This window comes from Primulina tabacum, chromosome 8 (assembly GCF_025594145.1).
Source record: "Primulina tabacum isolate GXHZ01 chromosome 8, ASM2559414v2, whole genome shotgun sequence".
In the NCBI taxonomy this organism is placed as follows: domain Eukaryota; kingdom Viridiplantae; phylum Streptophyta; class Magnoliopsida; order Lamiales; family Gesneriaceae; genus Primulina; species Primulina tabacum.
In genome coordinates, this window is record NC_134557.1 from 40,949,149 (window position 1) to 40,971,322 (window position 22,174).

Genomic DNA, 22,174 nt, shown 5'->3' on the forward strand with positions numbered 1-22,174 from the left:
ATTAGTGGTGGACGCTGCAAAATATATTGCAGCATCAGTCATTGATGATGTTGTTTTGTCTTAATTTTGCAAAATCTCATCATATAACTTATTTTTGAAATCGATTTTTTTCAAAAATTAAAATTTTAAAAACCCGGTATTTGGTTGGTTTGAAACAGATAATAACGATGATAATAATAATAACTGATTACGTAAATTCCAAAAAGAAAAAGAATATATATTACAAAAAAGAGTAGGTCTCTTTTGAGACGGTCTCACGAATCTTTATCTGTGAGACGGGTCAACTATACGGATGTTCACAATAAAAAGTAATAATATTAGCATAAAAAATAATATTTTTTCATGGATAACCCAAATAAGAGATCCGTCTCACAAAATACGACTCGTGAAACCGTCTCAAACAAATTTTTGCCTAAAAAAAAAAATGGTGTGAGACAGTTTGTGAATCAAATCAACCACTCCACAAAATGTTCCACTTTAGTTTGATTATTAGGACAGTAACTACTTTTAATTTTATAAAAACATCATAAGACATTGAGAAATTATATCTCATCTATAACTACCATATTATAATAAATATTTTTTTCCCTTTGACTATACTTAATTATCATATTAATTATAACATAAAAAAAGAGTAATATTATTGTGAAATAGTTTTACAAATCACAAGATATTTTTGTGGGTACAAAAATATTTCCAAAGTTTAAATTTCAATATAATTTTTAGATATTTTAGCAAAAAATATTATATATTTATATACATGTGACAACAGACACTAATATAAATTATTTGTCAATTAGGGAGTATAAAAAAGTATATGTTTGCCCTCGACAAATAAAAAATTAAGAAATTGGGATATGATTTTTATGCGTCTAAGCAGCCAGTAAAGACCGACACTGCTTGGCCTCACTCAATAAGTGGAGAAAATTAATCAAAATATTGTAATAGACATTTCTTTGTTAAAACTTACCTCTGACATTTGTAAACAATTCCTTGGATACTCACTCATTAGCAAGTAAAAATCTACAATTATTATTATTTATTTTGAAGTGAGATTTGAACACCGATGGGCCAAAGATAATAAAAAATCGACATACATAACAAATCATTCAAAAACACCAATTTACACCAACGACTGCGCGTTCATCGGGCATAATACTTTTTGGCCAAATTCAGAAATTAAGATCCGAAAATGTAAACGTAGAGGTGAAAACTAATGTTTATTTGAAAGCATCGGGGACAGAAACTAAAACTCGATCAGGAAAAGCAAAACATCAGAAAATTAAGTTAAGATCGATATCAGATCTCAACATAACACAACACCCAGAGGTACAATCTTCTAAAGTTGACCGCAGTCAGCGATCACCACAGGCTTCGAAGTCCTTCCCCCACCGGATCCGACCTTCTCGATCGCCTTCACGACGTCGAATCCTTCGACGACCTGCCCGAACACCACGTGCTTCCCATCGAGCCATGAGGTCTTCTCGGTGCAGATGAAGAACTGCGAACCGTTTGTCCCAGGTCCAGCATTCGCCATTGACAGAATACCCGGTCCAGTGTGCTTCTTCACGAAGTTCTCATCGGCGAACTTCGATCCGTAGATCGACTCACCTCCCGTGCCGTTTCCGGCTGTGAAATCGCCTCCCTGACACATGAAGCTAGGGATCACGCGGTGGAAACAAGAACCTTTGTAGTGGAGTGGCTTTCCGGATTTCCCAACGCCTTTCTCACCGGTGCAGAGCGCACGGAAGTTCTCGGCCGTCTTAGGGACGACGTCAGCGTAGAGCTCCATCACGATCCGGCCGGCAGGTTGGCCGCCTACGGTCATATCGAAGAAAACTCTGGGGTTTACCATTTGTACGGATTACGATTTATTGCAAATATCCTTCTGATAGTCGAGTCAGGCGGCAGAGGAGGACGGAATTTAAATAGGAGGGTTATCCTCTGGAGGGATGATCTTGGCCGTTGAAATCGGACGCGTGCCATACATCCCAAGAGGGGGGTATGTTTGGTAATGGCAGTAAAAAGTAACTGGGGTTGGATTTAAACTACACTGTAGTTAAGTCATGCAATTGAGCATATGCGTATAATATCCGCCCGCGGTGGAGTTGGGGCTTTTTTGAGAATCAGAACCCCACACATTTCCCGTCATTTTCCAATTATTTAACAACTTAAAATCAACCATCTAAATATTATACAATTACTATATTCTAATTCAGAACAGTGATGTTTATAATTTTATGCATACATGAATCTCCAAAAATATATCTACATTTATTTAGATTAAATCTACGATCTCAATAGAAGGCTTCTAGCTCTGGATAGACAAATGATACTATTTGCTTCAAAACTTGTAACGACTCTTTAAGGAAGAGATGGCCCCCCCCTCTATAGCTGCAACTTCGAGCAGGTGAAGGATTAATTATTTCTTTGAACTCAAAGGGTGGGTGGTTAGACCTAAAAAGAAATGCAGGAAAGGAGTTAATCATACCACTAATCAGCAACTGAAGTTCGGTCTCAAATCATTTACTACTGTGTACAAATGTTTATATAATGAATAAACTAACGTACATCAAGCTAAATTTAGACTATTAAGAGTGATATATTCAATCCCTAATATTAAGGTGTGTAATTGAGACAATATTGCAAATTTGAAATCTTTCCATATTCTTTGTCTGATATTACGGGATCATCCTTGTGTTGATTCTTATCACCCCCTGCAAGGTAGGTAGTGAAAGTGAATGAACACCGAGATTGTACCGAAAATCTTCATATGCGTCTCGTGGAAGCAATTTATTGAGAATATCGACAATTTGCTTGTGAGTCGGTAAATAGCGTAGGTGGAGAGCACCAGTAGTGACCTTTTCCCTAATGAAATGATAATCGATTTCAATGTGTTTGGTACGAGTGTGGAACACGGGGTTATGCGACATGGATATTGCACTCTTATTATCACAAAGGAGCAAAGGACGACGATGAAACTGGATTCCAATATCATGAAAAAGGTGTTGAAGCCATGTAATTTCAGCAGCATTAGACGCTAGGGCACGATATTCAGATTCAGCACTAGACCGAGAGACAATCGGTTGCTTTTTAGATGTCCAGGAAATAAGGTTTGAACCAAGAAAAATGCAACAGCCTGTGGTGCTTCATCGAGTTTCCAGACAACCTGCCCAATCTGCATCACAAAAGGAATTTAGAATAAGAGCACTTTGAGATAAATATCGTAAACCATAGGAAATAGTTCCTTTGATGTAGCGGAGAATTCGTTTTACAGAACGTAGATCCTTCATCGTAGGAGATTGAAAATGTTGACAGACTAGATTCACTGCATGTGTGATGTCAGGTCGAGTAAAAGTGAGGTACTGTAGAGAGCCACATAGTTGACGATAGGCGGTAACGTCAGTCAGTTGATTATCATCCAAAAGAGGGTTGGATTTTTTAGCAGTAGGAGTGCTAATTTTGGAGGACTCCAACATGGTTGCTTTGGTGAGAAGATCACGAGCGTATTTTGTTTGTGAAAGCATGAGACCACCAGAGAAATTCTTGACTTCAATCCCTAAGAAATAGTGAAGGTGTCCTAAGTCTTGGAGTTTAAACTCCTTATTCAGGTGTAATATGAGTTGGGAGATAAATGCAGAATCATTGCCGGTCACGATAACATCATCTACATAGACAAGTAAAAGAATAAATTGAGTGTGAGTATGATGAATAAATAATGATGAATCAGCTTTGCTAAAACGGAAACCAAGAGATAACAAACTAGAAGATAATCGAGCAAACCAAGCACGCGGTGCTTGTTTAAGACCATAAAGAGATTTGTGTAAAAGGCAGACATGATTTGGAAATCGTGGATCCACAAAACCAGGTGGCTGCTCCATGTAGACTCTTTCATTGAGAACCCCGTGAAGGAAGGCATTTTGGACGTCTAACTGCTGAAGGGGCCATTGAAAGTGGACGGCAATAGATAAAATGACACGAATTGTAGTATGTTTCACAACGGGGCTGAAAGTTTCACCAAAGTCTAAGCCTGGAATTTGAGTGTAACCTTTGGCAACAAGGCGGGCCTTGAATCAATCCATCCACACTACCATCTTCCTTAAATTTTGTGCGATAAACCCATTTACTTCCAACAATATTAGTATTGGTCGGGCGAGAGACAAGCGCATTTTTTCTCGAATAGGGCGTATATGAGGAGAAGATGTTGGGATATAATGGGACAAAGGAGAGGAAGTGGATGAGTGTATATTATATGTAATGAAGAATGGGTGTCACGAGATTGAGTTGGAGTGGTGGGATTTGATATAGTTGTAGGAGATAAATCTGAATATTGATAGTAGTAGTAGATGGTTCGTGGTTGACAGATGGTTCTTGGGATATAGTCGGTGGATCCTCGTTGAAAGTAAGAATTTTTGATTTTTTAAAAGGTGAATTGTGATCGGATGGTGAAGTAACAGATTTTTTGGAAGATTGTATCTCTGTAGGCAAGAAGACAGACATATTTCTTGAGAGCCACTCATCAGAATTAGGGAAAGTGGTAATACATAAGTTTTCAGATGTTGGAAGTTTTAGAAATTTTTCGGGATAAATAGGGAAGAAAGTTTTCATTGAAAACAACGTGACGAGATATATAGATATGATGAGTATTAGGATCAAGACAACGATAACCTTTATGTAAAGTACTATATCCTAAGAAAACACAGAGGATTGTTTTTCGAGAAAATTTATGCATTCCAAGTGTTTTTAAATATGGAAAGCATTGAGCTCCAAAAACTCTAAGTCCTGAATAATCTGGTTGTTTGTTAAATAATTTTAAATATGGATTTTTCTTACCAGTAGAAGAGATGGGCAATATATTTATAAGATAAACTACAGTTAGAAAAGCATCTACCCAAAATTTAATAGGAACATTGGCATGAAATAGAAGTGTTAAACCTGTCTCAACAATGTGCCTACGTTTATGCTCTGCTAAACCATTATGTTCTGGTGTATGTGGACAGGAAATTTGTTGCTTGATACCATACCTGGCAAGATGATTTGTGAAGGTTTTTGAAGTAAACTCACCACCTCCGTCGCTTTGGAAAGTCTTGATTTTTCTGTCAAAATATTCTCCACAAAAGCTTGAAATTTTAAAAAGCACTCATAAAAATCTAATTTCTTCTTCAAGGGATATAACCATGTATATCTAGTAAAATCATCAATAAAGATTACATAATACTGGAATTTTTGCGAAGATAAAAAAGGGGCAGGACCCCATAAATCATTGTGAATTTTTTCAAGGGGACATTTAGAGATAAAATCTGATTTATTGAAAGAAAGTTTACATCGCTTCCCAAGTTGAAAACTAACACATAACACGTCCTTAGACAACCAATTTAAAATATTGATAACTTTATTATTATCTAAAATTTTTAAAAATTGAAGATTTGGATGCCCCAATCGAGCATGCCAGATTTTTGAGGAGGCTCCTTGAGATTTAATAGCAGTGAGTGCTTCAAGTTGCCCTTCATCAAGAGTGTAGAGTTTTCCCTGTCTATGTCCTTTGGCCATGATCTGTTGGTTGTGATCCTTAATAACAAAACCACAAGAATTGAATTCAAAGGTACATGAGTTATCATCAATAAGTTGGCTAACAGATAGTAATTTTTTTTTGAGTTTGGGTACTACAAGGACATTTTTTAAAGCAAGTTTACCTTGTGAGGTATTGAGCAACGCATTACCCGTATGCGTGATAGGTAAAGCTTGCCCATTACCTATATAAATAGGGCTAGATCCAAAATAAGGTTTTATATGTTGTTGGTTACCTCCTTGATTTGTCATGTGAGCAGTTGCTCCGGAATCAACGTAAAAATTGGGATCATCACCATTGTTTAGACTCATAGCAGCCAAAGCCTCTTGATTATTTCCACCATCTTCGGTATAGTCGTACCTATAGTAACATTTAGGAGTAATGTGATAAGTTCGACCACAAATTTGACAAGCTTCTTTGTTTAAATTTTGTTTTCTTGGTTGTCCTTTCCACTCAATGTCTCTTTTTGACTTTAGTGGAGTGAGAATACTTGAAGGTTGAGTATTCGGACGATTGTAGTTGAAGGAATTTGGGCCTCGTCCCCTAAAGTTTCCTCTTCCTCGATTATGCAGGTTTATTTCTCTCCCTCTTTGGCTGAAGAAAACCTGGTTATGATCAATTTCCTGTTTTTCTTCATTGCAATATTCCTGCTCAAAGTTCTTTAGCAACACGATAAATTGATTAAATGATGGATACGGTGGTTTGGACAAGACTGCAAGTTTGATATCTTTATAATTCTTTCCAAGTCCTTTTGAAACTTGAAAAACTTTGTCGACATCTGTGAGCGGCCTTCCTGTGGCTGCAAGTTGGTCACATATTTCTTTGAACTTCCGAAGGTACTCTTCGAGTGAGAGATTGCCTTTTGAAAATCCATACAAGTTGTTTTTCAATTGGGCTTCTCCATCTTCAGTGTCAGGCAACAGCTGCTCATGGATAGATAGCCATATCGAGTGTGCCGTATCCCCACCGTAAATCATGCTAAGCACTTGTTCCTTCATATTTCCAAGAAGCCAGGCTGTGAGGAGACCATCATTGAGAGTCCATTGCACCTTTTCTGGATTTGTGCATTGCTTACCTGCAGAATCTACAAGTTCATCTGCTGGTTTTTTTGAATCATTGATGTGATGCTCCAATCCAAGACTTTGAATCAGATGTAGTATTTGGGATTTCCAAAGAAGAAAATTTGTCATGGAGAGTTTTATGGATATTAAACTGGAGCATTGGTGAAAGAACTGAATAGCAAGGTTTGGCTCTTTGAAAGAAGATTTTGAAATGTGCTCTGATACCATGTTGAATTTGAGAAAGGAGATACAATGAAGAAAGATTGATTCTTTTATTATTTCCTTCAAATCATTTACTACAGTATACAAATGTTTATATAGTTAATTAAATAACGTACATAAAGCTAAATTTAGACTATTAAGAGTGATATATTCAATCCCTAATATTAAGGTGTGTAATTGAGACAATATTAAAAATTTGAAATCTTTCCATATTCTTTGGCTGATATTACGGGATCATCCTTGTGTTGATTCTTATCCAACTACGCCATAGGGAAATTTTCCAAGTCAAACGTTCAGAAAAACCAAAAGAAAATATGTTTTACAAAATCATGAAAAGAAATATTAGCGAATGAAACATCATGAACGAAAGATGATCTCCAAAATATCTCAAAGACGCATATTGAAAAACATGAATCGAAGATTACAAAAGCTTACAACGAATTTCCTATTTATAGTAAATGGGAAGTAAAGAAGAAAACGCATTTAAGTAAAACAAAAAACGTGTAACAACTATTCTAATACTCCCCCTCAAGATAGAGAATGAATATTGTGAACAACCATCTTGGACAAGAGCTCTCGAAATCGTGTAGGGAGAAGGGATTTTGCAAACAAATCAGCAAGTTGCAAACTTGAGGCCACATATAATACTTTGATAATCTCAGCCTTTAACTTTTCTCGCACCACATGACAATCTATTTCGATGTGTTTAGTGCGCTCATGGAACACAGGATTAGAGGCAATATGCAAGGCTGCCTGGTTATTGCAAAACAAAGGTACTGGAGTGTTATAGCATACTTGAAAATCATTAAGCAATGAAAGCAACCAGACCACCACACATGTTGCATTCGCCATTGATCGATACTCCGCTTCAGAAGATGACCTGCAAAAAGTATGTTGTTTCTTTGTTTCCAAGATATCAATGACTCTCCCAGAAGAACACGAAAGCCAGAAATTGAACGTCTTGTATCTGGGCAGGATGCCCAGTCAGAATCAGAAAACAAACTTAGCTTGAGGTTGGATGAAGAGCTGTGGAACAAGCCCTGACCTACTGTCCCTTTAACATATTTCAGTACCGAATATATAGCTTGCAAATGTGTGTCTCTTGGCTTCGAAACAAATTGACTTAGCTTGTTTACTGAGTATGCTAAGTCCGGACGTGTGACAGTAAGGTAAAGAAGTCTACCCACAAGACGTATATAAATGGAAGGATCGGGGAGCAATTCATCCTCTTCCTCACTTAACTTCAAGCCGACATCTAACGGCGTAGTATGTGGTTTACAGCCAGTAAGACCTGTATCAGCAAGCAATTGAAGGGCATATTGTCGTTGGCATACAGACATACCTTGTGATGAACGTGCCACTTCAATCCCAAGAAATTATTTGAGGTCACCCAAATATTTTAGCTTGAATTGATTGTCCAGAAATATCTTTAAATCAGTGGCTTCTTCCTCATTGTCTGTGACGATGACTATATCGTCCACATATACCACTAATTAGGCCAGAAACACATCTCTACGATTGCGAACAAACAATGAATTATCTGCATGAGATTAAACAAACCCAATACGAAGTAGCATGGAAGAGAATTTGGCAAACCATTGTCTCGAGGCTTGTTTCAAACCATACAAGGATTTGTTCAATTTGCAAACTGCATCCGAAGATAAAGACTCCCCCTGTCGTTGATATCCCGGAGGCAACGACATATACACCTCTTCAGATAAGTCACCATGAAAGAATGCATTATTTACATCTAGTTGTGTTAAAAACCAGCCATGAATAGAAGCCAAGGCCAACAAAGTTCTCACTGTTACCAGCTTTGCGACAGGAGATAATGTCTCAAGATAGTCAATACCCTCTTGTTGCGTGTAGCCTTTAGCTACGAGCCTTGCCTTATAACATTCCAAACGACCATCAACAAAAAATTTGGCTTTATACACCCACCTACAGCCTACAACACGCTTGTCAGGTGGTAAGACACAATGGACCAAGTCCCATTACGTTGCAAAGCTTGCAATTCCTCAGACATGGCTTGTCTCCATTCAGGTTGAACAACGGCCTGAGAGAAGGTGTTTGGTTTGACAACAGATGATATAGTATGTACGAAGGATTTGTGAGCTGGAGATAAACGATGATCACCGAGGGTAGAAGACATCGGGTGAGCAGTACAATTAAAGGAAGAGAAAGCAGTGGTATAACAATGAAAATCACTCAAATGACTTGGAGGTTTGATTATTCTGTTGGAATGAGTTGAATGGACCGGGGCATGATGAGTAGAGACATGAGAAAATTCAAATTGTGTTGGAAAAACGTTGTCGAATAAAGAATCCAAATGTGAGGGAGAGGATTCACTGTGAAAAGAGAAGGTGGTTTCATGAAAAACCATATCACGAGAAATGTATATCTCATTTGTATCAAGATTAAGAAGTTTGTATGCTTTAAAACCCAATGGATAACCCAAAAATACAGATTTAATGGCACGTGGTGAGAACTTAGTTCGATGACTCAAGAGAGTGGAACCATAGCACAAACAATCGAAGACCTTCCAGTGGGAATAAGAAGGTGATTTGGAATGCAATAGTTCGAACGGAGTTTTATGTGAAAGTTGAGGAGAGGGGGTTCAATTGATCAAATATACAGCAGTTTGAACACAATCATTACAATAAACTAAAGGAATGCATGACTGAAAAAGTAGAGCACGAGCCACATTGAGGTTATGTTGATGTTTTCTTTCTACAACTGAATTCTGTTGTGGTCGTTCAACACATGAGTGATGAGAAATGATGCCTTCGCTACGAAAGAAATTAGAAAAATCTAGCTCAAGAGTATAATCTGCCCGAACAGCCTTGATTTTACGCTCAAATTGGGTGGAAATCATCTTGAAAAAAATTGGAAATATGCTAGAGACATCAGACTTAGCCTTGAGGAAATAGACCCAAGTGAATCGTGAATGATCATCTACAATAGTGAGAAAGTATCTATAACCTTCAACACTCAAAGTAGAAAATGGACCCCAAATATCAAGATGTACTAGATCAAACAAATTGTCACTAACTAAATTGTTTGAGATAAAAGGTAATCGTTTATGTTTATACAATGGACAAACATGACAATCAAACTCTTTTGCTGGACATAAGGATTCAAGAGCTAAATCACTGCCTATGACAGATAATCTGGAAAAGGATGGATGACCCATTCTAAAGTGCCAAAGTTTACATTGAGTTAAGAAAGCATTACAAATTGTAGATGATGAAGAGACTCGTGATACCAGACTGGAGGTGGTTAGTACATAGAGATTGCGAACTCGTTTACCCATCCCAGTCTTCTTGTTCTCGTTGAGTGCCTGAATTTGACAAGAGTCGGAAGAAAATAAAACTGAACAAGGAAGATGAGTTGTGAGTGAACTAATTGACAGCGAGTTGAAGTGAAATTGAGGAACATATAAAGCATTCTCCAGAACGAGATCACAATATAGATGAACTAAACCAATATGCGTGGCTGGTGCAGTAGAATTATTTGGCAACGTGATAGTGGAAGCAAGAGGTTCATATGAAGAAAAAAATGATAGAGAACAACAAATATGGTGTGTTGCCCTAGTATCCAACACCCAATCACAATTAAGAATGGAAGTAAAAGCAAAAGATAAGGGATTTATACCACTGAAACAGGAAACAGAAGGCTCATGCTGTTGTGCAACTGAATTGGAACCATAGCCAAGTTGGAGTTGGGAACTAAGGAAGGCAATGAGCTGCTTGCAATGCTAAGGACTAAGTGAATCACTCAAGCCATTTGAGCCTTTGTCACTGGAATGACAGACTGAAACAATTTCAATAGCAGAAGTGGAAGCTCGAATTTGGTTGGCTTGGTTGCGGTCTTCACTTTGCTTTTGCTTGTATTTGGGGTGACTAGGTGGATACCCATGGAGTTGGTAACACTTGTCAATTTTGTGCCCTGGATAGTGACAATAAGAACAAACCATCAGTTTATCATTTTTATTGCCTTTACCATGTGAAGAGCCTTTAACAAATGTTGCAGCAAGAGATTGGTGCATAGAGGATTGTGGAATAGCAAAACCAGAACCACCATAAGCCTCTTTATGTATCGATCGCTGTCGTTCCTCTTGTACTACAAGAGAAAAAATCTTAGAAATGACTAGAAGTGGATCCATCATTAAGATTTGAGCTCGTATTTGAGCATAAGAATCATTTAATCCCATTAGAAATTGTAGAACATAATCCTGATTTTGATAGTTCATCCACTCTTTCATCGAGCCACAAGTACATACAGAGATCGGCTGAAAATCCTTCAATTCATCCCAAAGAGTTCTCATACGGGTATAGTACCCACTGATATCCATTGATCCTTGTTGTAAACCATTCAAGAGCTTCTTAATTTGAAATATACGTGGAGCATTGCTTTGATGAAAGCGATCACATAAATCAATCCAAATTTCATGCACAGTAGCAATGTACATTAAACTATCTGCAATTTCTCGAGAAACCGAATTAAGGATCCATGAAATAACCATGCTATTACAGCGGATCCAAGCACCATACAACATATCCTCAATTGGAGGACGCACAGAGGCACCATCGACGAAACTCAATTTGTTTTTCGCCGTCAACGCCATAGTCATTGCACGAGTCCAGGTATTGTAATTGTTACCTGAGAGAGGATGAGACACCAGAACAAGACCAGGATGATCACCATTCTGCAAGTAGAAGAGGCTGCCAGAATCTTCGAATGCGACTCTTTGGCCCTGGCCTTGATTGGTGGTGGATCCTTGAGCATTTGAGTTTGGAGCACCTATCACAATGGAAGAGAAGTAGAATTACTGCGGATTAAAGCTCTGATACCATATTAGCGAATGAAACATCATGAACGAAAGATGATCTCCAAAATATCTCAAAGACATTTATTGAAATACATGAATCGAATATTACAAAAGCTTACAACGAATGTCCTATTTTTAGTAAATGAGAAGTAAAGAAGAAAACGTATTTAAGTAAAACAAAAAACGTGTAACAACTATTCTAATAAGAAATAACAAGAAATCAAGAACTCACATTGTCTCCATTAATATAGAACAGGGAAATTATCCCCATCAAAGCTGAAAGCTTAGAATATGAACATAGTATCATTAAATTCACACATTGCCAGCAAAGGATCGCAGTTTCTGCAACTTCTTTAGTTTCTAGCCATGCTAACAGATCCCACATTTCTAATCCCAAATCTGCTCTAAGGCGGACAGAATCATAAAGGTAGACACCATTATTGTATGCAAAAATTTCCCATTACTATAGGTATTAAAGAATTTTGACTCCAGCAAAAACTATGGAGCCCTTCAATCTCTCCTTCAACATGATAAAATAGATCGCTGAGGATTGAAAATCCAATTCTTGTCCTTCTCAGAAATTCCAAAGAGAAAAGATAAGAAGGTTAAGCGAGTAACTCTCGTATGGAGTACTGACTCAAAACAGCATTACCGACCAAGGATAATCTGAGAGACCAATTTGTTCATTTTAAGCTGGAAAAGAATTGAGTTGGCTCAAAATTTTAAAAATACAACATCACTTTTTGGGATGCAATAAACAAACGATAGCCTCAAATGGCAACGTCTGAATTAAGCAACATTCCCAATAAACTGTCAGTCGACTCTTAATAAACCCTCAAAACAATTATCTGTATATCATAGATATATTTAAGAGTAGGTCTCTTGTGAAAAGTCTCACGAATCTTTATCTATGAGACGAGTCAACCGTACCGATATTCACAATAAAAAGTAACACTCTTACAATAAAAAGTAATACTCTTAGCATAAAAAATAATATTTTTTCATGGATGACCAAATAACCGATATTCACAATAAAAAGTAATACTCTTAACATAAAAAGTAATAATTTTTCATGGATGATCCAAATAAGATATCTGTCTCACAAAATACGATCCGTGAGATCGTCTCACACAATTTTTTGCATATTTTTAATGAGACAAACTTAGCTACTTGTACCTAGAAAGTCTTTCAGTAAATTAATCTACCAAATTTTTTTCCGGAACCTTGTGCTAATGTTGGGTAATCATCATATACAATAATGTTATTTCAAGTCAATTTTAAACTAGCTATGTAGAGCCCAAATTCAGTACACGTAAAATCCATACATTTAATTAAATTGTTAAATCATTTATTTAAATTTAAAATGATTTTATAGAAGCATGATTTATTCAAATGAATTATTTTAAATTAATTATGGTTTTGTGATGCACGTTAAAACATTTTCCTTGAGTTTTATGTTTCAGGCGAATATTCGATACGAGATCGGGAAAAGAGACCGGTGACGATTTAGGTGATTTATGAAAAATGTGGTATTTTATTTCAGGTCAAGAAAGTAGTATTTTAAATTATTTATGAAATTTTAAGCATTTCAAAGTTTAATCTAATTTATTAGGTGATTTTAAGATTTTAAACATTTCAAAATACTAAGTTGAATAGTTGGGGATTTTAAATCTTGAAAATATGACACATGTATAATTTTATTTTAAATTAGGGGTTCTAGTAAGTTAATGGAGGATTAATATTTTATTTAGCATGTTAATTAGTTATTAATATTTTTATTAACCTAATTAACTCCCCTCATTAACCCCTAATTATCTCCCTAATCAATACAAACACACACCTACAAGTTTTCACACACACACACACACACACACACACACCCCCCACACACACACACACACACACTTGGCATGCTCTTTTCTTTTGAAAAGAACTAGGGTTCTTAGAGTGCTCCAATAGCCACTCTTTCCCCTTCGATTTTCTTCAGTACACTCATGTTCGATTATAGCAAGCATCGTGGCACAAGTCGTCCCGGATCGATTCTCGCATCCCCTCGCGTCGTTATTCGTCGTTTCGTGAGTATAATCATCAAGGCATGTATATTCTTTCCCTTTTCGCATCGATCTTGTAATAGTAATTATTTTGATTATAGTGTATGGAAAACATGTGTATGGTATGCAAAAGTTTGAGCAAAAAATGGGTGGATCTCTTTTGAAACGATTTTTGGATCTCAAAACACGAATTTGCTGTCATTTTAAATACTGCGAGTTTTCGGCTGATTTTCTGGAAAAAACTTCAACATATAAAACGTAGCACATTTCAATACCTTCGATTTGACAGTAAGTTCGTAATTTTTGGATAAGAAATGAGTGAGTTATGATTGTTTTCGTGAGACTACTCAAACTGGACTTTTCTGAAAATGCGTTTTTTTATGTGTTCTTGAAGTTTTGGTTGCAGGCTTCGTTGGGATCTCCTGAATCCTTGCTGCTGTTGTTAGGGCAGCATGTCCAAAATGTTCCAATAAATCCTTCGACGTTTTTAAGTATGTTCGACGTGCAAAAGAAAATATTTAAGTTTTTGAGGTATGCTAAATGTCTTGTGACCAAATTATGAACGGGTTTGGAAGTCGATTAACGTGGCCGAGGACCTCTCCACCCCGGTAAAACATGATCGGGTTTAGATCAGGATTGAAAAGCGGTAAAGCATGACTAGGGACCAATCCACACGGTAAAGCATGACTGGGTTTAGATCAGGATTGAAAAGCGGTAAAGCATGACCAGGGACCAATCCACCCTGTAAAGCATGACCAGGGATCTCATGTATGTGGCAGTGGATTTTCCCTGTCAGCCCAGTACTGTGGTTTAGTCTGATCAGGCACATTTATGTATGGGTAACTTGCTTTGAAACATATCTCTACGCAAAATGATGTTATGTATGCTCAAGTATGTATGATGCAAGTATGTTTAAGAAAAATTTTATGATGATGTCACATCTACGTTTATGTTACTACGTTCAAGTTTCAAGTATGTTTATTCTATTACGTTCAAGTTTCAAGTATGTACGCTCTGTTTTAAAGATGCATGTGTCTTTATTACGTATTACTTGTTACTTCCAGTATATACACGTTGAGTCTTTAGACTCACTAGACTTGATCGATGCAGGTGATGATGACTTTGAGGAGACGAGGGGTGGGGACCAATGAGCCGGCTTGGACTGAGCATGAGGCTAAACCCGAGGACCGCCCATGTTTTTAAGAAATTATGCAATGTTTCAAATACTCTGATTTCACGTTATTGTTTATGATATTTAAACAAGTGTTTTTATCAAACTTTATTTGTGATCTTTTCGTTGCAAATATTTTGAATGATCAGTTTATTGTTATCGCAATTTGAAGGTTTCTATTTAATTAAGAAAATTTTTATTTTTCCGCAAATTTTAAAGTAGTTTAAAAGTACGGTACATTACAGTTTGTATCAGAGCGGTGTTCTTGTAAAGGGTTATGCCTACTGCTGGTTGCGAGAAGCTCACGAAGTCACACCTCGAGTCTGTAAGTTTTAAAGTTTTAAAATTCTTTTATGTTTAGATTTATAAGTTTTAACGCTTAGAATTCAAGTTTAATAGCGTTCTATACATTTCATTTCAAAATGTGTAACTTCAAAAATGTCATAAAATCCTATAAATAACTCAAAGTGTGAGGGTGTCGTATTTACGATAGAAATACCATATTAAAATACAACCCGAAAATTAAATAAATGATGATAGGTCTGGACGTGTACACCAAATATAGAATATCATGCAAAACTTGATCTAAATTAGTGTTATCAATTTTTGATCAAGTGAAATCATAAGATAATTTGACATATCTGTAGTAAAACTTTGGATGGATATAAGTCTATATCTTGTCAAGAAGAATAAACTTAAAATTTACAAAATAAAGTTTTCACAGTGACAACTCAAACTTGTTGATTGGAGATCCAAATATCTTGGTTCAATGAGACAACTAAATTATGAGAACTTGTGCTAGCACACAAGGTGGCTTTTGGTCACAATTTCAAGATTTGTGACTTAAATATCGATTTATCTGAATGAATTAACATACTCAAGAGACAGAATAATATTAACATTGAGATAATCAAACAAAGGAAGATCATTTACATTCATATTGAGCTTTTTTTTCTTCTTTCTTTTCAAAATGGAGTTTATTTCATTTTCTTGTCATGAAACGTGTGATTTGTAGTGCTACTATCACAAGTTGGAAGTCAAATCATAGAATATGAATGTCATATCTCGTGAGCACCATGTGTGAGACAAACTCGTCTTAATAAGAAATAGTTCTCTCTTTCCTCAACTTCGAATTTTCTAACATAGTTCTTAAATCTTGTTATCTCCAAGTTACAGATCCGTTAAGACGTTCCGGAGAAATACCCACCATCTATATTCAAAGCCTCAATGAGAATTAGTAGCTGCTGCACGGCAGCTTGATAAAACAGGACACCTGGCTTCAGGAGATATTGCTATTTTCTGAAAGTTGTATAACCCAGTCACGATGTCCCGTACTTGTGTATTCATATAGAAACTGAAGTAAAAATTATAATTTGAAGTTGTTTCTTATGATAATAGGCTATCTCCGAACCATTACAAGTGTGATATATCTGTTGAAGCACAGATATAGTACAAGAAAATGAGATAAGAGAATAATTTTACAATAAAAAATTAATGAAAAATCAAGGACTATAATACATTCTCAAGTCACAGTGTAAGGGAAATAACTCCAACTCTGGTATACAAAATTGATAAAACTATATCCCTCCCGCTGATCAAAACCATGCATTAATCACTTCAATCCTTCTGTCAAACCTGGTGGCATTCCTAAGCTTTGTGCAAGATTGCTCATTCTCTCTTTCATAGCCTGCATTGTTCATCAAACCAAAGTCACCAGTGAACTTTATTACAAACCACCTTTTTCCAAAAAAATCAAACTCAATGAAAGTAGGATCAAGAAAAATAGCTAAGCGCTATAAGACTACCTCCAGTGTTTAAGTTCATACAAGAAAAATAATTTTACACTATAAGACGCCCCGTAATATATAAGTTGATACTAGAAAATGTATATTAAAAATTAACACTAAAGACGGACATGCATATATTGGTCGGATACTGAACAACAACACCCACCCAGAAATAACTACTTGAGACCCTATAATAAAATAGACCGTGGATTTCACCTGTACAATTTCATTTTATGACCGTTCTCTGATGATAAAAATCACCTTCCCAAAAGCTCAAGATTATAGGAGGCAAGATTACAATATTTTTATGTTTCAAACAAACTAAAATACGGTATTTGGATTCAAGATTTTGCAGATAAAGGTGAAAAGAGAAGTGAAACAGGTAATAGTTTTCACCTGAATGCTCTTTTGGTGGGCGTCTTTGTAGGCCTCTGTGACCAAAAGAGAGAGTTTCTGAATAAAAAAAAACATCAAATGACTATTAAATTGGAGTTTCAGGTACCTGACAACATAATGAGCTAATATGTGTAATGCTCTGGTCCGAATTTGTTGTCATTTACAATATAAGTGACGGGCAATGGACTTGCCTACTAAGCCAATAAGTATTACTAGACAAACTTACTTCAGCTCCCAATTCCATGGCAGCCTCGGTTATCTTGATGCGTACTGGTTGTTGGTTCCCAGAAAGCGTTGCCTGAAAAAGATTTCATCAAAACAAACAGAGCAGGCCTACAAATCTTCAACAACTATGGTACGTTAAATCTACCTTTATTAGCTCGCCTTCGCAGTAACCATCAAATTCAACTCTAAAAAGTAGGACAAGAATATTCAAATACATTAACACATTGAAGTAAAATTTGACAAATCCAAGCAACAAGCAGCAATAAAAATGTGTAGAAATGAACCATAGTTACATACACCGCAAGTTCCTTTTGCACTTTTACCGCCTCAACTTGGACAACCATCTGCGCCTTTTTTACTGTCTCATATAAATTCTGCATGTTTCCTAAGATTCCAGCCTATTTTTATAGAGCATAAACATTCTATTAGAGCTCTATCAGCAGAAAATGCCGAGTTGAATGGTCAACATTAAACCTAATCAGAAGAAATATAAGCAACGTATACTGAATACATGCACATGACAACTTCATCGCAAGAAACTCAATATACGAAAAGATGAAAACGAACAAAAGGAATAATGAAAATTGAATGAATTGCCCAAAAAATGCCTAAAGTCGGGTATGATATTCTTGACAGTTCACAGGTATTAAGTTAAGTTATCCCCTGAAAGGCATGATTCTTCATGGATGGTCTCAACTCTCAACTCTCAACTCTCAACTAAATATAATATAATAAGTCATTTTTCAAAGACACCATGCCTTGCTTGATTTTCGTGTTAGGGAAATACTTTTTTATTTCCCGAAACAAAAACAAACGCTAATTTTTCACCTTTATTTCATTTTCAAAAACACATTACCCTCGTTTTAGATTCCCTAACATAATCGTTGCTTTCGACTAAAATTTTCATCAATTTCAAAAAATATTCTACTAATTATTACATTCTATTGCGAAACATTCTATTCTTAAATTTCTAAATAATTTTATCTAACGATTTCTAATGTGATTTGACACATACACTAACGATAATATTTCCTCAAAACAAACCAAACACAAAATTTTCACCCAAAACATACACCAAACATTCTCTCAAAATGCTTGTATAAAATTCTGAAAACAAAACCAAGCAAGCCTTAATTATGTATACCCATCATTTTCTACTAGTACCTTGGAAGAACTATTGTCACTGTTATCACCATTATCCTTCTTTTCAACAAATAATGAATGCACTCTGAGAGATTGCTTAACCATTCCACTTTGGTTTCCTGGTAATGGCAAATTTGGTAGGCCAACATGGCTGACAACGTTATAGGACTTACCTTGAAATGAAACAAAAGATAACGGAGTATTAGAATGCGATGTCAGAAAATCAAAGTGCAACAATCAATATAACAAAATCATGTGAAGGAGGTAAATGTAGAGAGATTGGAGTTTATACACATCACACCTCTCCCTCTCCTTGCATCGTTTAAACATGTACACGCTGTGTGTGGCCCCCTTTTCTGTGCTTCATAAACTACTATAACTCTTTAGATTTAAATGCTGTTTGGTTGTAATTTTTTACTGCAGTAAAGAAGAAATAAGCCCAAAATTTAATCTCTCAACATATTTACAATAATGTCCCCAAGTTGAAGAACATGCATGCTAAAGGCTATTAGGACCCTTACTAAATTTAGAATACTATTAGTGCTAAACATTATAAAGCTCGAGTGCCTCAAACACAGCTGAGATAAAGATCTATTTTCCCAGCTGGGGATAAAAAATAAATAAATAAGATGTCTTAAAAAAAACAAATTCTAAACCGTCATTTTCTCAAGCAAATAGTCAAAAAGCAAAACACATTCATTCAAAAGACGCATTAATGATTTCACATTGGATGTACAAGATTTAGAATGGCGTGCCAAAGTTAAAGGAATAAGTACATGTGCCCAAGTTTTATAATTTACCCAATTCATTTATTTTCCCATTTTCTACAACTAATTGCAGCACATATAATATAAATTCTAAAACTAGCGGTCCATGAAAAAACTCTCAAAGATAAAATTTCAATATTTATTCTACATGGACAAATAGTTTGTTTGTATAATCTCAAACCGAATCAGAATCCAGGCATATCAAAAACAGACACAACAACTCCAAAACGTCCTACAGAGAACATATTGAGCCAACAACACGGGGAGAGAGAGAGAAGATGAAGAAATAGCTTACTTGAAGAGTAGGAAGAAGCAAAAGAAGCGGGAAATTGAGCCACTGAAGCTGCAATTGGAGCCATTAACATATGTTTATCAAGCTTTTACGGAGATGATACTAATTTCGGTAGTGCAGGGCCAGATCGAATTAGAGACGCGTGCTTGGTTTTGTCACGTTTCTTGTAAAAACTCGTGCCTTTTAACATCCAACTACACAAGTTATACACAAACACAAACGTAACGACATACTCAATCAGGACCAAGATCTCTATAACTGTATCCCAATTAGGGTGTAAATGAACCGAGCATTGAAATAAAAAAAATAATGGTATTCAAGTTCAAGCTCAAAATATGTATGATATTCCAATTCGATTTAAGGTTCGAAAATACAAGTAATTTTGGCTCGAGCTCGAGTTGTTCGAACCTTGGTGCAAGCATAATTGAACTATTACTCAAAAATTCGAGTGATTTGAACCTTCATTCGAGTATATTTGAATTAAATCTGTGTAACACCACAAAACAACAAATTAACCTCCAATAATTTGGAGCACATAACATAGTGGATCCAAAGCAATCTTAGTAACAAAATAAAAATTCACCAAATGACATGTCTTGAAATATGAAATCCATACAAATCCGAGCCAAAACCAGAAAAATGGTAAAAAACTAACCGCATCTAGAATTCGAATCTAAAAATGATTCGATGATACCATGTAATCATATATTCGTATTCCATTGAAAAAGTAAAATGATAAAATAAAAACCTACAAAACCGAGGAAAAACTGTAACTTAACTTTGAATAGAGGATGAGGTGTAACCAAATACGCAAGTCTCCAAACGAAACAACAAAGATTTGGGCAATAACTACTGAAAAACATGAATCAAATACCAAAAATGAAACCAAAACCAAGTAAGTTGCATAACGTTCCAAATTTATGAAGAAGCAATTCGAGACCAATAAACATTACTATAATCACCGCGCACACACCAGCTGTAATGCCCTGACTCCCACCCCTCCCGATAGATACCTGTGGATGCAACGCAAAAAAAAAAAAACATCAGAGATTGATGAGCGAACAAAAATCAGAGATTGAGAAGCGAAAGAAGAGACATACGATTAATTTCCCCTTCAATAATCAGCAATTCAGGAGCGAAAGGAGAATGGTTAGTGAAGTGAGAGATAAGGTGGAGTCTTACATTTAAATTAAAAATATAATATAAAATAACCACACATTCTTCTCAGAAAAAATAACAGAATAGTGTGGTCGGAGCGGCGAACGCAGAAGCGGCGGCGCCGCCTAGGTTTAGACGTAGAGAGTGGCCCCAAGTGTCCGGAATGCAAACCTTCAACCAAAAAAATATTTACACATTGTAAATAATTATTTTTATTTAACCAAAAGATTTGAATAGATTTCAAAATTTTATAACAGTTTTCTTGTTTTATTATAGATTTATATATATAATAAAAAATAATTAATTGGGATTTCGCATTTCCTTTTGTGAGTTTTAATTTTTAATGTATAAAATTAATTGTAACATTTAATTCTAACGAAAAATAATCAAAAAAATAAAACGCCCTCAAGTAGAGTTGAAAAGTTGCTCAACAAAAATGATTAAAATAAAATAAAATAAAATAAAAATCAACATTCTAATTTGTAAATACAGAAAAATCAAGAGTTCATGCATGTTATCATTGATAGAAGAATTTCTTTTTTTTTAAAAAAATAAATATTATATTTTAATTTAATGACTAAATTTTACAAGGTTTAAATTTTTTAAACAGTTTTTACAAAACACAAAAAAAAAAAATTAATTCTAACAAAATTTTATTGGCTCGTTTAGTTGAAAGTAATAATAATTTATTTTTTATATTATTAAGGAGTAATGCCTAAGTATATTTGTCAGACCAAAAAAAAAAAAATTAAATGATAATAAAGATTAATTAATATATATTTTATATATTTAAATATTGTATAATATAATTTGGGTAAATATTATAAATATATTACGTGTACATATACATGTGCACACCATAATACAATAAAAAAATAATTAGGCATGTATAGCGAAAAGGTAAATGCAATATAATATAATAAATGTTACTTCAAATTTTTAAGCAAATATATGGTTGTCTATTTATTGTCTCCTATACAATCATTATGTCTCCTTTAGATTCTAGGATAAACTGCTATATAAAAAAAGAAATAAGAAAGAAAGTGAAACCATCACATTTCAATTCGCGCATATTCACCCTAAGTCTTCCTTTAAGTTGCAAGCCTCGGCTGAAGGTAATAATTATATATTCGTATTTTTTATTAGTAAGGAAAATGAAATATGAAATTTCTTATGCAATAATATGCTTCCGGTTGTGTAAGTTTAAGCTTTAAAATAACATAACCTGGATTGATTCAAGATGCAAGCCTACTTTATATATATCATATATATGTACATGATAACATGTTAGTAGTGATATAATCGAGTCGAGTCGAGTCGAGCCGAACTCGTGAATGTTTGAGCTTGGCTTGTTTATAATCGAGCCGAGCTTTATTTAACGAATATATTCATGGCTCACGAGCTTATTCAAGCTTTTATCGAACCTAAACGAGCTCAATAAGTATGAATTGTACATTTAAATATTCTTTAAATTCATTAAAAAATAAATTATACATTTAGA

General features: G+C 35.3%; 2 protein-coding genes across 11 annotated transcripts; both read right to left on the minus strand.

Moving 5' to 3' along the window:
• Positions 1-1,201: 1,201 nt before the first annotated feature.
• On the minus strand, positions 1,202-1,909 carry LOC142554206 (peptidyl-prolyl cis-trans isomerase 1-like). Its single transcript, XM_075664882.1, has one exon. The coding sequence runs from the start codon at positions 1,853-1,855 to the stop codon at positions 1,340-1,342; it is 516 nt and encodes a 171-aa protein (XP_075520997.1). The 5' UTR covers positions 1,856-1,909; the 3' UTR covers positions 1,202-1,339.
• A 14,356-nt stretch (positions 1,910-16,265) lies between these two features.
• Positions 16,266-20,844, minus strand: LOC142554207 (nucleoid-associated protein At4g30620, chloroplastic-like). 10 transcript variants are annotated; one of them, XM_075664888.1, is made up of 10 exons: positions 20,616-20,844; positions 20,469-20,528; positions 19,924-20,367; positions 19,519-19,709; positions 18,478-18,629; positions 17,611-17,711; positions 17,459-17,498; positions 17,315-17,386; positions 17,089-17,145; positions 16,266-16,592 (listed from the first exon to the last, which is right to left on the minus strand). In XM_075664888.1, exons 4-10 carry the CDS (start codon positions 19,586-19,588, stop codon positions 16,518-16,520), a joined length of 567 nt encoding a protein of 188 aa, XP_075521003.1. In that variant the 5' UTR covers positions 19,589-19,709; positions 19,924-20,367; positions 20,469-20,528; positions 20,616-20,844; the 3' UTR covers positions 16,266-16,517. The 10 variants fall into 10 exon arrangements, with proteins under 10 accessions (XP_075521003.1, XP_075521005.1, XP_075521002.1 ...); XM_075664890.1 differs by lacking the exon at positions 19,924-20,367 and having other exon boundaries at positions 19,519-19,695; positions 20,489-20,528; XM_075664887.1 differs by lacking the exon at positions 19,924-20,367 and having other exon boundaries at positions 19,519-19,695.
• Between the last annotated feature and the right edge of the window lie 1,330 nt (positions 20,845-22,174).